Consider the following 16,611-nt stretch of genomic DNA (forward strand, 5'->3'; position numbering starts at 1 on the left):
TTCCAGTTGTCAACCCAAAAGTATTTTTCCATAGGTTGTCCTGCAGGACGTGGTTAGGACTGCGTTTTGGAATCTCCCGATTCTTCTAAGTGCGTTAGTCATGCAGGACCCCAGGGCCACTGACAAATGAAAACACTGACCCACCCATTCTAAGTGATGTCTATTGTCACAATATTATGAACATACACTGATGATACTCTACATGATCCAGAGGAACACACAGGGAGCTGATCTCAGAGCAGTTCAGACTGCAGCACTGAGAGTCATCTCCACTGGTTGTGATTCCTCTGTCAGTCACTGCTGGATGAAGCTCTCCTCTCCACTCTACCTCCCAGTAACATGGCCCAGTCAGAGCTGATGCTGCTGCTTCAACCTCTCTGGATCATCAGGACACAGTGGATCCTCCAACACAACCTCCTTCATCACTGCTCCCAGTTTGACTGAGATTACCACCTCCTGAGGAGAGAAGGAGACAGACAAAAGCAGTGATGATTCAGTGTTTACAGAGACTCCCTCCATCAGCACATCCAGTATAAAGAGCAGCAGGGTCTAAACACATAACTGCAGAAACAGAGACATTCACTGCCCACTGGAATGATGCATTTACTGCTGTTAGGGTTCAAAGCTGATAAAAACCACAGTCTCAGTCACATTTGAATGTTTCATCTGAACTCTTACAGGACAAATGTGTAAATATTCAAACTATTTGGACAAACAAGAGACAAATGGACAGATATATATCTGATGTTAAAGGTCCTACATGTTCATACAAAGACTGAACAGCAACACATCAGCTGTGGGTACTGGACTCCAGCAGAGGTCCTGGTCTGTACAAAGATCACATGGTCACTAAATGTAATGATGGTTGTTTGCAGGCTTCAGTCAGACTGATCTCAGAGCTGTGACAAAGACCAACTGATCAGTTGTTTAGTGTAGAAATGAGAGAACAAACAGTGTGAGATCAGACTGGATGAATGAGGACCACTGTCTCTATACATCTTGTAATGCTGTCAGCTGGAATCCAGCTTTATTTCCTGAACACATGAACACAACAACAACAGTCGTCTTCACCTCAACTCAAACACATGATCACAACAAGCTTCTGGCTCTCTGATTGGCTGACTGTTCTCTCTCTCTCTGTCTGTCTGTCTGTCTGTCTGTCTGTCTGTCTGTCTGTCCAATCCTGAAGCCTGTCCCCATTCTCCTCTCACAGCTTCACTGAGGAAAGCAGCAAATACTGGATCTGTGTTTAGTCGAAGACTGCTGGAACCAGCATGGACTGACTCAGACCCTCTACTGACCTCAGAGTCTGCAGTCTACAGTGTGGACTCTCCACAAGATCAGACAGCTGCTTCGCATCTGGATCCTGCAGGTCGTTGATACTCAGGTCCAGCTCTCTCAGATGGGAGGGGTTGGACTTCAGAGCTGAGACCAGAGAAGAACAGCTGATCTCTGACAAACTGCACCAACTCAATCTGAATAAAGAATAAAAGAGGTGAGTTTAGAAGACAATATTCCTGCTTGAATTCATTCAGTGTTTAATAATCTGTTCAGAGCTGAAGAAGGTTTAGAATGTACAAGTTTAGAAAAAGCTTTAGATTAGTGTCTATCTGGACATATCTGGGAGTCAAACACAAAGTCTCAGTGCATCAGCTGTATCTGTTCGGGAGGGAGGAGTTAATGCTAAATACTGTCTCCTCAATAGTTTTATTGCAACCTTTATTGTATTCATGTTCATTTTATACTTCATTCACTTTGTTAGTTTTTGTGTTTTTTATTCTTTTAATTCTTGTCTTGTATTTGTGGTTTTTTTTTTTCATATTTAGTGTTATTGTGTAAATGTGCCTTTAATGTGTCTTAAACACTCGGTATGTACACAGATCATGGGGGTAGAAGTAGATGGGGACAATCTGTCGTATGATCTAGTTTATTTTTATTTACTTTCATTATGATTTTATTTGTAGTGATTTTCAATATACATCTGTTATCTGTTATTAAATGTACATGTTGTGTCACTTTGAATGGAAACAATAAAAAGCACAGTTACAATAGGTCCAGTGTTGAGGTTCTTCCAGAAACCGCTTTGTTGGATTTGGGGTTCAGGTTTTCCTTTATTATTCAATCAAATAGAATAGATTTGAAACCAAAAAAGAGATTTGAGAGCAAAAAAGAGTAAGTGGCAGTCAAAACATTTTTTTTTAGATCGAAACAGAACAGGTTGCAATTGAAAAAAAATATGAGAGAACATATTTCTTCAACTTCAATCAAAACTAATGTTTGTAAGTAAAAACATACGACCATTTTGCTTATAAATCAGTCCTCTTTGCTTGCAAATTCTAAAGTTTTGCTTGCGAATTCAACTGCACTTGATGGGCGGGGCCTACGCTGGTGGATGAGAGAAGAGTTTCTATTGGTTGGTTTGACTGGCTACGTCTTTCGCATTACACCCACTTCTCCCTGTGCTGTGCTGCTTGGAGAAGCCTGTTGCTCTTGAAATGTTTCCCATAAGTAATGAATTGCGCTATATATCGTTGGCTACAGCCTGCTGTACATTCACAACAACAACAACAACAACAACAACAACAACAACAACAACACAAGTAATGAATTATAATGCCCTGCTGCTGCAAGCACACTGATTAGCAGCAACATGGTTGTCTCTGCTAGTCACAGCCTGAGCAGAGTAGCCTAATGAGTGAGTGAATTACAGGGAGGCGTATACAACGTAGGGCTGTGATTTAAACATTTAGTGTTGCATTGTACTCGCGGTGCCAAAACGTCACGGTTCCTACACAACAGTACTACCGTGGATTACTAAACTACCTCTGAACCCGGTGCCAGTTTCCACTGTGTAGCGGGCTGCCGCTACTCCTCCCGGCTCCCGTTCTCTACAGCTGTTCTAATGTCAACAAACACACGTGGCGAATAATTTAACAAATTCACACACATATTTCTAACCAGCCAGCATTACTGGTCTTTACAGGAGCAGCTGCGTCAGATGGTCCAACTTAAATGACACTGAATGATGCTTTTGACCTCAGAGATGTACAATGTGTAGAGAGAAACGCAAATTTCAGCACCACTGATCTGTATAATCAGACCAAAAGACATGTCCTGTGATTTTAATTATTCGCCACGTGTGTTTGTGGGTGTATTGCGGAAGACGTAGCCAGGTCAAACCAACCAATAGAAACTCTTCTCTCGTCCACCAGCGTAGGCCCCACCCATCAAGTGCAGTTGAAGCAAAACTTTTGAACTCGCAAGCAAAGAGGACTGATTTATAAGCAAAATGGTCGCATGTTTTTACATACAAACATTAGTTTTGATTGAAGTTGAAGAAATATGTTCTCTCATATTTTTTTTTCAATTGCAACCTGTTCTGTTTCGATCTCAAAAAAATTTTTTTTGATTGCCACTTACTCTTTTTTGCTCTCAAATCTCTTTTTTGGTTTCAAATCTATTCTATTTGATTGAATAATAAAGGAACAAAATTCTCTCCATACAAGAGCTGTTGTGATTTGTGCTCAGACAAACCCAGAAAGTAAAAGAACTGAAGGAAATTAAAAACTTCTGTTATATTTGGTAGATATACACAGAGCAAACACATGAACTGACCTCAGAGTCTCCAGTCTACAGTGTGGACTCTCCAGTCCAGCAGACAGCAGCTTCACTCCTGAATCCTGCAGCTTGTTCTTACTCAGGTCCAGCTCTCTCAGATGGGAGGGGTTGGACTTCAGAGCTGAGGCCACAACTTCACAGTGAGTCTCTGAGACTTCACAGTCAGAGAGTCTGTGAATACAGAGAATATAACCTTTAAAATAAAATCTGATTGCATTTAGATCACAAAGCAAAGAAAGACACACAGAAATCATTCAATATTCATATTTAACACAACATGTTTAAATGTAAGATGTAGCCCCTTTATGCCACAAACACATAGAATATATAGATATTACATTTAAATTAGAATAAAATAAAATAAACAATACATGCAGTTATTTACATATATAACTATAAACCCAGTAAAGTAGTTCTGCAGTGCATTTTTTGAATGTGGGTCTGGGGGGAATGTAAACAGCTACAGAAGCACATTGCCTTCACAAAAGAAAAAAACACGTAGACATGTTGTAATTATCAGTTACTATCTCGTAATTACAAGGAAAGATGTTGTGAGGATGAGATCAGGATCTTTATGAAAAAGTGGACTGGTCCCACATACTGACCACTGTTTAGCTCAGTGGTACCTGGGGACATGTTGAACAACAATCTGGTTTGAATTTTTATTGAGTTTTTAAAATATGTATATTCATATCATGCTCATTCCCCACGTGCAGTAGGAAGGCATTAATGACCAACATCAATTTACAATGTGACAGCCTCCAAATCACATACAAGGAGCTTCCTACTGCACGGACTGTTTGCTGCTCCCTATTTAAGATGGCTCCACATTGTCATGAACCATTTGCCTGATGAAGGTCTAGTACCCAAATGTTGCAAATAAAGTTAATATTGAAGGTCAGACAGTGTGCAGGTATTTATCTTTGTGTAGCCGGTCTCGCCTGACGCTCCTTTAATTTGACTCTGTGTAGTAATGGACGACAAACAATTTCTGTTTTACCAGTTGGACAGGGGGTTTATTGTACCTGTGTACGACACACATTTGGTTCCCACACGCACACCTTTAAATGAGAGGGAGAAAAGAGCCAGCGCATGAGAAACCACCTGTGTGCTCTTCATTAAGCTAGCCTGAGACAGGTGAGCTAGCATCTCACACAAAAAGTGCTGTACACAATAAAACTGTATACACATTTAAACCAAAATCTTCTTCTTCTTCTTCATCTTCATCTTCATCCGCTTATCCGAGATCGGGTTGCGGGGGTAGCAAGTTCAGCAGACCCCAAACTTCCCTTTCCCTGGGGAAGTTTGGGCCAACTCTGACTGGGGGATCCTGAGGCGTTCCCAGGCCAGTGTTGAGATATAATCTCTCCACCTGGTCCTAGGTCTGCCCCATGGCCTCCTCCCAGCTGAACGTGCCAGGAACACCTCCCTCGGGAGGCGCCCTGGAGGCATCCTCATCAGATGCCTGAACCATCTTAGCTGGCTCCTTTTTACGCAAATTTCGGCTGCTTGAACCCGGGATCTTATTCTTTCAATCATGACCCATTTCTCATGACCATAGGTGAGGGTAGGAACAAAGATCGACCAGTAGATCGAGAGTTTGGCCTTTCGGCTCAACTCTGTCTTTGTGACAACTGTTTTATATAAACCAATATCACCATAGCAAAGAACAAAACTAGCGACAGTTATAAAGTAGAGTTAGAACCTCTATTTAGCGTTTTTAACATGTTTTAAGTCACTTTGAACCAGAGCGCTCAGGTTGTCTGAGGAGAACAGTGCGAAAAACACCGCAAGTGACATCGTTAACAGGTCAAAGGTCACACCGGCAAAATACAATTAACAAAATAAAAGCTCCCCAAAATAAATACACACAAAAACAGATTTATAGTAGTAGTTAATAGTTAGTTATCAATACAAACTCAACACTTCCTGCAGCTGCTTCACAGTGAAAGTCCTCCATTATATTTACGAGAAGCGTGTCCCGAATAAGCCACAGAACATACCGTATGTGTTCAACTGAGATAAAAAGTTATTTATTCGTGCGTTGAACAACCTGTGTAATGTTACACTGTGTTGGAATAAATGAACTAAATATTCAGACTCCTTGCTGGTTGTTCTGACACATTCAGACTCATTCTGTTAGCATTTAACTGGCAGATGTTAAAATACAGTTGTATGTGAAGGTTTGATCACCTGCTGTTGAATTATATATCATTATGAAATAATATGAAACAATGTCTGAATTATACTAGAGCTGATCTAGTCCTCAAGTATAACACAACTCCACTTTTTAAATGTAATTTCCAGATAAAAACATTGTCTTATATTTGGGCCAATATAATCATAAAATGGTAATGATATAATTATATGAACTGCAGTCAGTGGTTGTTCTCTTACTGTGTGTCTGAGGGTCCAGGTTCATTACTGAAGTCTGGAAGTCTACCTTTGGACCGGTCACTCCTCATAGACAGAGAACTGGATCCCTGAGACTCTGCTCTGTCCTCCTCTTTCTCTCCTTTTTTCAAGCAGGCTCCCATTGTATGAGCTCCTCGTCCTGCAAGTTGTAAAATATATCTTGATATCTCTCAAAGAGTTTATCAAGAACAGAATACACAGTTTGAGTGTTTTTAATCTGGATTCCAGTGGGTCTATTGAAGAGCTGGAGAGATTTACTGAGGTGAGCTTTCAAAAAGCGGGTCTAATAAAATAAAAATAATAATAATAATCTCAAGGAGGCGGAGTTACAAGGTGCAAAGAAAGCATATGAACCCAAAGTTAACTAATAAACTAGAAGTTTAAGTTAAAACAAAATGAAACAACAGAAAACATTTGATAAATAATTATTAAATATTATACAAAAGTTGGTCTGTACGAGTGTGTTTTTAAAATCTTTTTAAACTGAGGCACTGACTCAGCTGACCTGATACTGAGGGCGAGATTGTTCCACAGCTTTGGAGCTAAAACAGAGAAAGTATGTTTGTTTTCAGTTTGGATCGGGGAACTTTCAACAGTATGTGATTCTCTGATCTGAGGGGTGTTGGAGCAGAGTGAGGGGGGGAAAGTTCTGAGATGTAAAGTGGAGCCAGTTCATGTAGGGATTTCAAAGTAATGAACAGAATCTTAAAGTGAGTTCAGTAATGGATGTGGAGCCACGACTGTAGTGAAGTGTTCCCTGCGTTGAGTGTTTGTGAGGAGTCTTGCTGCTGCATTCTGAACTGACTGCAGTTGGTTGACTGCTGTGTTGTTCAGGCAGTAAACAGTGAACTACAGTGTAGGCGGGACGAAATGAGGGCGTGTGACACACATAGCTACATGTGTATACTTTAATACAAGTGAGTTTGGTGAACTTCAGATGTTTAACTGAGGATGTAATCAGTGATAACCTTTTACTATTTTACTGTTAAACTACAGATTGTGTCAGGTGGAGGCTACCTGAAGTGGAAATATTGACTATAAAATCCAATAAAATAAAAGCACTGTCAGAGCGATCACTGATCTTTGGGACTTCAGTCAGTCTGAGAGATAACCAGCAACAATGAGCTCAGAGCACCAGAATGAGGAAAAACAAGTCTGTACAAGAGTCACACCCAAGACTGAGTAAAGAGGAAGTAATACACACACGCACGCACGCACGCACGCTCGCTCGCACGCTCGCTCGCACGCACGCACACACACACACACAGTATACAGTATAACAAAGCCAATCTGCTCAGTTTTCTTAAGATCTGTGCTTGTCGACTCAAAATGGAGTCTGAGCTCTGACTGACTGTCAGGTTTATTGTCCCCACCCTGTTCCTCCTCTTACTGGAATTTTCACCTGTGTTTCGTCATCATCTCATCCCTGTGCTTGAATAGCTCAAACTAAAATAGATCAACCTAATCCAGATTTCTAGTTTCAGTGTGCTGAATTGAACCTAGTTAGCTGGGATTACCCAGGACCTGATGTGGGACCGACTGCAGGTTCTGGTTAAAAGTCTGGCGGCCGCATTTTGTACTAACTGTAAATGATTAAAGGAAGCTTGACTGAGGCAGGTGTAGAGGGAGTTACAGTAATCTATACGGGAGAAAATGAAGCTGTGAATTAATTATTCAAGATCATTGGAGGACAGGAAGCTTCTGATTTTTACAATATTTCCATACTACTCAACTGCAGTGACAAAGTTTTCAGGGCCAAATAAAATGATTTCAGTTTTTTTTGGGGGGGGCTTTTATTGCCTTTATTATAGTGAGAGCTGAAGATAGACAGGAAACGGGGCAGAGAGAGGGGATGACATGCAGCAAAGGGACGCAGGTCAGATTCGAACCCTGGGCTGCTGCAGCAAGGACTCAGCCTCGGTACATGGGTCACCAGCTCTACCCACTGGGCTATCTGGGCGCCTAAAAATGACTTCAGTTTTGTCAGGATTTAGCTGGAGAAAATTAAGAGACACTCTCAGTAATGCTGTCTCCGTGGTGCGTTGTCAAAGATTCTATCACCTTCTAGCTTCAGGATCTGGTCTGCAACCATTTCTTCAAGGATTGTAGATAAAAAGGGAAGTCTTGAGATTTGGTGAAGTGGCTGAACACTGGCGATTTTAAAAAGGTCAGGTATAGACCCTGATGTGACAGAGGAATTGATTATAGAAAGCAGGCTAGGACCTAAGACAGGAAGGATGGATTTTAGAAATGTTGTAGGAATTGTGTCACAGTGACTGGAGTAGTTACGCATGTGATCTACAGTTTTTAAAAGGATCTGTAGAGAGATAGGAGCAGAATCAGACAGTAAAATAGGACGACTGAATGTTTGAGGGGTCAGAACAGTGAGAGGGAAATGAAACCTTAGACCATCGATCTTGCCAAAGAAAAAAGACAGTAATGTTTCACGGTCAGCAGGAGAGGAGGCATGAATAGCAGGAGGAGATGGAGTTACAAGCTGGTTGATAGTAGTAAAAAAAAACCTTGGGTTATGTTTATTGCTAACAATCAGGTCAGAGAAGTAGGCAGCTTGCGCATCTTTAAGAGTCTGATTCAAATTCAACAGTAATTCCCTCATGTAGAGGTGGTGGACTGTAAGTTTGAAGTTTTCCAATTTCGCTTGGCCTTCCTATATTCCCTTCTTTGTTGTCTAATGTTATCATTGATCCAAGAAGTTTTATTAATAACTGGGACAGCCCTGGATGTATATGGAGCGGAAAAATAAAGGGCTGACGTACACAAATTGTTAAACCAGCTAACTTGATCATTAATATTAGAGAAGTGAGTGGAATAGGCCAGACTAGAAAAATGGCTACAAAATGTGGCTGCTGAATGATTATTAAAGATGCCAGAGTGTATTACATGTTTCTGGGATAATGAAGCAGATACAAAATGTGTATCAAATGTAATACATTTGTGGTCAGAGCCAAAGTCATGCATATTCAGGGAATAAAGAGACATATCCAGAGTAAAAACTAAGTCAAGGATGTGCCCAAGGTTATATGTAGGGCCAGAGAAGTGCTGCTCAAGGTTAAAAGATTTACAAATGTGTAAAAAGTCTGTGGCAAATTGGTTGGAAGTTTTATCAATATGAATGTTAAAGTCACCAGCTATAATGGCCTTATCAAATGTGAGCACAAGAGAGGACAGTAGCTCAGAGTATTCATTGAGGAAACCACTGCTGGAGTTGGAATTGTCAAACGAACTCATTGAATATCAGGATATAAAGGCTTTACAGGAATCAGTTCAATGTTGGTGGATAAGTGCTTGAGCCTTCCTGTGGATGATGGAGGCCGTCTGACTTAAAAAGTTGAGATCGAAAAAAAAGGCAGCAAAATATTCAACAAATGGATTATCTCTGCTCAGACAGTAACTATTAAGCCCCCGTTAAGTATTTTACGCTCACAAAACATAACCTAGACTATTCCACAATGTTGGGGCTAAAACAGCAAAGGTCACCTTTAGTTACAGTTAGAGCGAGGAACGGATAAAAGGCAGAGATTTGAGGATGTAACTGGGGGTCATAAAGTGCCTTATATGTAATCAGTAAGATCTTTTAGCTGAATTTTACAGGAAGCCAATGAAGGGATGCGAGAACAGGAGCAATGTGGGACCGATGGCTGGTTCTGGTTAAAAGATCAAGATCACTGGAGGACAGGAATCTTCAGAGTTTTACAATATTTCGTAGCTGCAGGGAACAGGACTGGACAAGTTTTGTAACATAGCACATGATGAATCAATGTGATTTGAACAAAGATACAAATAAAAGGAACTGTCTTGCTGTAAAATTCTGAATAGAATTTAAAGTCCTCCTCCTTACCTACAGAGTTCTTCATGGTCAGGCCTCTTCATATCTTAAAATGAGGCCTACGTTTTCGTGGAGCTCCACTCACTCCAGGTGTTAGTGTTATGATGTTTCCTATATTTCATTCCAGATTACAATGTATTGTCCTTTGTGTGGGTTCAACCTGCTTTCTGAAACGGCATTCTCGGCATTGTCTGGCAAGAACATCAAGTTCTTGTATGATGCCAATAAGCCCGACACAAGTGAAGGTAATGTTTCCATAAGATTACTTCTATTTTAATTAGTCTTAGGCTATCCACATTCTATACTATATCAGTATATATCAGAATACTGGATTAGTAGTTTTCTCTGGACCCCTGCCCAATGTGACCAGTGATGACATGTATAGCCGCATGTCGTCATTCCACCGCTGGCTGTCGAGGTGGTGTCCAGCAAACGATGTGGGCTTCATTGATAACTGGAAGCCTTTTTGGGGAAAACCTGGTCTGATTAGGAGAGACGGCATCCATCCCACTTTGGATGGAGCGGCTCTCTTATCTAGAAATATGGCGAAGTTTATTTCTAAAACCTGACAGTCCAGAGTTAGGACCAGGAAGCAGAGCTGCTGTCTTACACACTCCTCTGCGCTTTCTTTAGAACAGTCACCCACCCAAAACCCCATAGAGACTGTGTCTGTCCCCCGACCACCTAAACTATTTAAAGAAATAAAAACAAGAGGAGTTCAACATAAAAATCTAATAAAAATTAAAACCAACTCCTCAGTAGCACAAAATAAGAGAATGAAATGTGGGCTGTTAAATATCAGGTCTCTGTCCTCTAAAGCTGTTTTAGTGAATGAATTAATATCAGATTATGATATTGATTTACTTTGTCTTACTGAGACCTGGTTGTCCCACGAGGAGTATGTTAGCCTAAATGAATCCACCCCCCCGTCATATTAATACTCACATTCCTCGAGGCACAGGCCGAGGAGGTGGAGTAGCAGCTATATATGATTCGAGCGTTTTAATGGACCCTAAACCTAAACTAAATTATAATTCATTTGAAAGCCTTGTTCTTAGCCTTTCTCACCCAAACTGGAAAACACTGCAGCCAGTTCTATTTGTTATAGTGTACCGCGCTCCTGGACCGTACTCTGACTTTATATCTGAATTTTCAGAGTTTCTATCAAGTTTAGTCCTTAAATCAGATAAAGTAATTATTGTAGGTGATTTTAATATTCATGTGGATGTTAACAATGACAGCCTTAGTAATGCATTTATATCATTAATAGACTCAATTGGCTTCTGTCAGAGTGTAAATAAACCAACTCATTGTTTTAATCACACTCTTGACCTTGTTTTATCATATGGCATTGATATTGAACATTTAATAGTCTTCCCACATAATCCTTTCCTATCTGACCATTATATAGTAACTTTTGAATTCATACTATTAGATTATAAGCCATTAGGCAAAACTTCCTACAGCAGATGTCTATCTGACAGTGCTGTAGCTAAATTTAAGGAGGAGATTCCTTCAGTGTTTAATTCAATGCCATGTCTGAATTTAACAGAGTCCTATAACAACTTTAGTCCCTCTGAAATTGATAATCTTGTCGATAGTGCTACAGGCTCACTACGATCAACATTAGACTCTATCGCTCCTATAAAAAGGAAATTATTAAAACATAGGAGACTAGCACCTTGGTATAACCACCAAACCCGCCAGTTAAAGCAAATAGCTAGGAAATCTGAAAGGAAATGGCGCTCTTCCAAATTATCAGAATATCGCTCAAATTGGCAAGATGATCTTAAGATTTATAGAAAGGCCCTCCGTAATGCCAGAGGAGCCTATTACTCAGCACTAATAGAAGAAAATAAGAACAACCCTAGGTTCCTCTTCAGCACTGTAGCCAGGCTGACAGAGAGTCACAGCTCTATTGAGCCACATATCCCCATAAACTTAAGTAGCAATGACTTCATGAGCTTCTTCTATAATAAAATTATTACTATTAGAGAAAAAATTAATCACCAACTGCCATCAACGGTTATCAGTGGCTCTCCAAGTTCAGGGACTTCTGTCAATGTAAACTTAGATGTATATTTAGACTGTTTTTCTGCTATCGATCTTCATCAGTTAACTTCAATCATTTCTTCATCGAAGCCATCAACCTGTCTATTAGACCCGATCCCAACTAGGCTGCTTAAAGAAGTTGTTCCCTTAATTGGCACTTCTTTACTGGATATGATTAATCTTTCTTTATTATCAGGATATGTACCACAGTCCTTTAAAGTAGCTGTAATTAAACCCCTTCTTAAAAAGTCTACTCTTGACCCAGGGGTTTTAGCCAACTATAGACCGATTTCTAACCTCCCGTTCCTCTCTAAGATTCTGGAGAAAGTAGTCGCCAAAGAGTTGTGTGACTTTCTACATAACAATAGTTTATTTGAGGATTTTCAGTCAGGATTTAGAGTTCATCATAGCACAGAGACAGCTCTGGTTAAAGTTAATAATGACCTTCTGACTGCTTCTGACAATGGACTTGTCTCTGTACTTGTATTATTAGATCTTAGTGCTGCATTTGACACCATTGACCATGATATTCTTTTACAGAGACTTGAGCATCAAATTGGCATTAAAGGAACTGCCCTAACCTGGTTTAAGTCATACTTATCAGATCGTTCTCAGTTTGTACATGTTAACGATGAATCCTCCATAAATACTAAAGTTAGTCATGGAGTTCCACAAGGTTCTGTACTTGGACCAATACTATTTACTTTATATATGCTCCCTTTAGGCAACATTATTAGGAATCACTCCATTAACTTTCACTGTTATGCAGATGATACGCAGTTATATCTATCAATCAAACCCAATGAAATTAATCAATTATCTAAATTACAAACATGTCTTAAGGACATAAAATCCTGGATGACCTGCAATTTTCTGATGTTAAACTCAGAAAAAACCGAAATTCTTGTTCTTGGCCCCAAAAACCTTAGAGACTCATTGTCTAAAGATATAGTCACTCTAGATGGCATTAACTTGGCCTCTAGCACCACTGTCAGGAATCTTGGAGTTATCTTTGATCAGGATTTGTCATTTAACTCCCACATAAAGCAGACCTCTAGGACTGCCTTCTTTCATTTACGTAATATTAGAAAAATTAGACACATCCTATCACAGACAGATGCAGAAAAACTAATCCATGCATTTGTTACTTCAAGGCTGGATTACTGCAACTCTTTATTATCAGGTTGCCCCAATAAGTCCATTAAAACGCTCCAATTAATTCAGAACGCTGCAGCACGAGTACTGACAGGAACTAGAAAAAGAGATCACATCTCTCCTGTACTAGCTACTCTGCATTGGCTCCCAATAAAATGTAGAATTGAATTTAAAATACTCCTCCTCACCTATAAAGCTCTTCATGGTCAGGCCCCTTCATATCTTAAAGAGCTCATAGTACCCTATTACCCCACTAGAACACTACGTTCTCTGAATGCTGGGCTACTTGTGGTTCCTGTAGTCTCTAAAAGTAGAACAGGAGCCAGAGCCTTCAGTTACCAAGCTCCTCTCCTGTGGAACCAGCTTCCAGTTGTGGTTCGGGAGGCAGACACCCTCACCACATTCAAGAGTAGGCTTAAGACATTCCTCTTTGATAAAGCTTATAGTTAGGGCTGGATCAGGTGAGTCCTGAACCATCCCTTAGTTATGCTGCTATAGGCCTAGACTATAGACCATGGTGCACTGAGCTACTCTCTTCCTCTCTCTTTCTGCACTCATTCATGTCCCTTTAATGCATGTTACTAACTCCACTTCTTCCCCGGAGTTCTTGTGCTTTCTCGTCTCGCAGGTTCTCATGGATCCTGGTGGAGCCTCCTGCCATGGTCCTGCTTGACTGCCATTGCCAATACTGTTGTTGCTGTGCACCTGTCTGTCTGTCTGTCGCTCGCTCTCTCTCTCTCTCTCTCTCTCTCTCTCTCTCTCTCTCTCTCTCTCCACCCCAACTGGTCGAGACAGACGACCACCCACCTAGAGCCGGAGGATCTGTCCTAGGTTTCTGCCTTTTAACAGGCAGTTTTTCCTTGCCCTTGTCGCCAAGTGCTTGCTCATGGTGGTACTGTTGGGTCTCTGTAATTAATGTTAAAGAGTTCGGTCTAGACCTGCTCTATTTGAAAAGTGTCCTGAGATAACTTCTGTTATGAATTGGCGCTATACAAATAAAATTGAATTGAATTGAATTGAATTGAATTGGATTAGTGCACAGCAGGATTAGCAGTGATCTATACACTGTCTTAACAATTTGATTGGACTCTGTTTAAAGCAGGAAACAGGAAAAAATGCACTGGATTTATTCAGGAATTTCAGGAATTTGAAAGCAAAGGAGAGACAATCATGTTTCAAAAAGAAAATCCCAGGGTTAAAGAAAGACGAGAAAACAGAATTATTTCAGCTAACAAAACTTTTTATTAAACGTTTTATCATAAATGAAGAGTTCAAGATTATTAACAAAAAACTACTTCCTTAAAAATAGGAAGTGAAGATAACTATTTTAATAAAAAACAATTAAAAACAAACTTTAAAAAATAAAAGTTAATTAAACAAACCAAACCCTAATTCAACAGGTAAACACCAATGTCGCTTTCCCTCCACTGAGAGTAATGAAAGTAGCACACTTACGCACAAACGTATAGTTTGTTTTGTTTAGCACAAATAAAGCACCACACAGCTATCTGGCGGTTTGGCCCACTGGCCTCGTCTCCTTCCGCCGTCTTTGTTTTAAAGCCGCTGGAATGATTGCTAAAAACTAATGCAGGTGTGCCTGACCAGTCGGAGGGGAGGGTGGTACCTGGAACAGGGCACACAGAACACTGCAGAGGCAAAACATACTATAGGGCTGCCATCAGTCCAGTCTGCGTGGCTGCACTGGGTGGCCCCTAAGAGCTGGCCTGGTCCCTTGAGGTCCTCAGTGATAGATACTTGTACAGGAACAATTGGCATGTAGATGGTCAGGCCTGTATTCTGTAGTCTTCTTCTTAAAGTGCTAAGACTCAATGAAATGTTGTCCCTGGATGCCAAGAAGTCCATTATTATTTCATAACTGTGGCCCTCTGTGAAATACTTATGGACTAGCTTATTCTCCATTGTAGCTTTAGGAGCTAAGGGGTAGGGATGAGGAGACTATGGTTGAGACTGGTTCCCTTTTGTCGAAGTCTCCTGCTCACTCTGACCGACCAAATATTTTTCTACAGGGTGTACCGTGCAAGGTGGTTAAGAGTGCTTTTAAGAATCTCCCAATTCTTCTGAAGTGGATTTGTTGCAAAGGACTGATCTTACATTCTGACAATGTCTAAATGTTTACCAAACGTCTATGAACCCTTGCAGTTGGTTGGAAACCCCGTACTGTCCACTGACGATCCCAGGACCACTCTGACAATTGGAAACACTGATCCACCCATTGCAAGTGATGTCAATTGTCACAATAGTAGGATGATACCTTATATACTGACATTTGGTATTGCTTACAATGGGTAGGTCGGTGTTTCCAATTGTCAACCCAAATGTCTACATGTTTACAAAAAGTCTGTGAACCCTTGCAGTCAGTCGGAAACACCATACGGTCCCCTGACGATTCCAGGACTGCTCTGACCAGGGCCGGCTCTAGCCCATTTGGTGCCCTAGGTGAGATTACACCATCATACAATTGAATGACAACATCTGAACCATCGGAACACTGACTAAAGGTTTTATTTGAACAACAACAATGAACTTTCAGTTCACTCTTTCCAGCATGTTTCAACTAAATTTCAAGTAAATTATTATTTTCAAGACAGAACACAAAGGGAGGGCGCCAATGGGCATCAAAAAAGTTCTTTCTTTTCTTTTTCTTTTTTTCTCCAGCAGATGGCGCTCTAGGCGACCGCCTATGCCTAGAGCCGGCCATGGCTCTGACAATTGGAAACACTGATCCACCCATTGTAAGTGATACCAATTATCAAAACACTAGGATAATAACTTATATTCTGACATTTGGCATCACTTGGAGCAGGTGTTTCCAATTGTCAACCCAAATGTGAAAAAGTTTCCTAAATGTTTCAGGGCTCTGGAAGTCAATTGGAGGCCTGAAATGGTCCCCCAAGGATCGTAAAATGTCAAAATGTTTCCCCCATGTCCAATCGTGGCCCCACTTGGCTCCTGGGGGACTCCAGGACCACATTGTCCCTTTGGTAAAATTGGAACAATTTTGACATTTGGGTTGACAATTGAATTAAAGCGGCCCATTCTAAGTGAAGCCAAATATCACAAAATTAGGATATTCCCTTATCTTTTGACATTTGGCATCACATACAATGGGTAGGTCAGTGTTTCCAGTTGTCAACCCAAAAGCATTTTTCCATAGGTTGTCCTGCAGGACGTGGTTAGGAGTGCGTTTCGGAATCTCCCGATTCTTCTAAGTGCGTTTGTCATGCAGGACCCCAGGGCCACTGACAAATGAAAACACTGACCCACCCATTATAAGTGATGCCTATTGTCACAATATTATGAATATACCTTATTGTCTGACATTTGGCATCACTTAGAATGGGGACATCAATGTTTCCAATTATCACAACATTAGGATAATACCTTATTCTGACGTTTGGCAGATTGTTGTTGTTCAAATATCAAAAGTAAAAGTTCTCATTATGAAGAATAATATGTGTTATTAGATTGTTCATTACTTTATTATTATAACTGATAAATGTGGA

The 16,611-nt window shown here is 40.5% G+C and overlaps 1 protein-coding gene across 1 annotated transcript; it reads right to left on the reverse strand.

Moving 5' to 3' along the window:
• Window positions 1-251: 251 nt before the first annotated feature.
• On the reverse strand, window positions 252-3,872 carry si:dkey-23k10.3 (ribonuclease inhibitor). Its single transcript, XM_051397332.1, has 3 exons — window positions 3,616-3,872; window positions 1,302-1,475; window positions 252-456 (listed from the first exon to the last, which is right to left on the reverse strand). Exons 1-3 carry the CDS (start codon window positions 3,870-3,872, stop codon window positions 447-449), a joined length of 441 nt encoding a protein of 146 aa, XP_051253292.1. The 3' UTR covers window positions 252-446.
• Window positions 3,873-16,611: the final 12,739 nt, after the last annotated feature.

This window comes from Dicentrarchus labrax, unplaced genomic scaffold (genome assembly GCF_905237075.1).
Source record: "Dicentrarchus labrax unplaced genomic scaffold, dlabrax2021, whole genome shotgun sequence".
NCBI classification, from domain to species: Eukaryota; Metazoa; Chordata; class Actinopteri; family Moronidae; genus Dicentrarchus; species Dicentrarchus labrax.

What these genes read in the sequence shown, in the direction of transcription:
- si:dkey-23k10.3 (XM_051397332.1), bottom strand. Translation starts at nt 3,872, where the DNA reads ATGATTTCTGTGTGTCTTTCTTTGCTTTGTGATCTAAATGCAATCAGA. An exon ending in TGTAGACTGGAGACTCTGAG is followed by an intron (nt 1,476 to 3,615) that starts GTCAGTTCATGT and finishes TTCTTTATTCAG; the next exon opens with ATTGAGTTGGTGCAGTTTGT.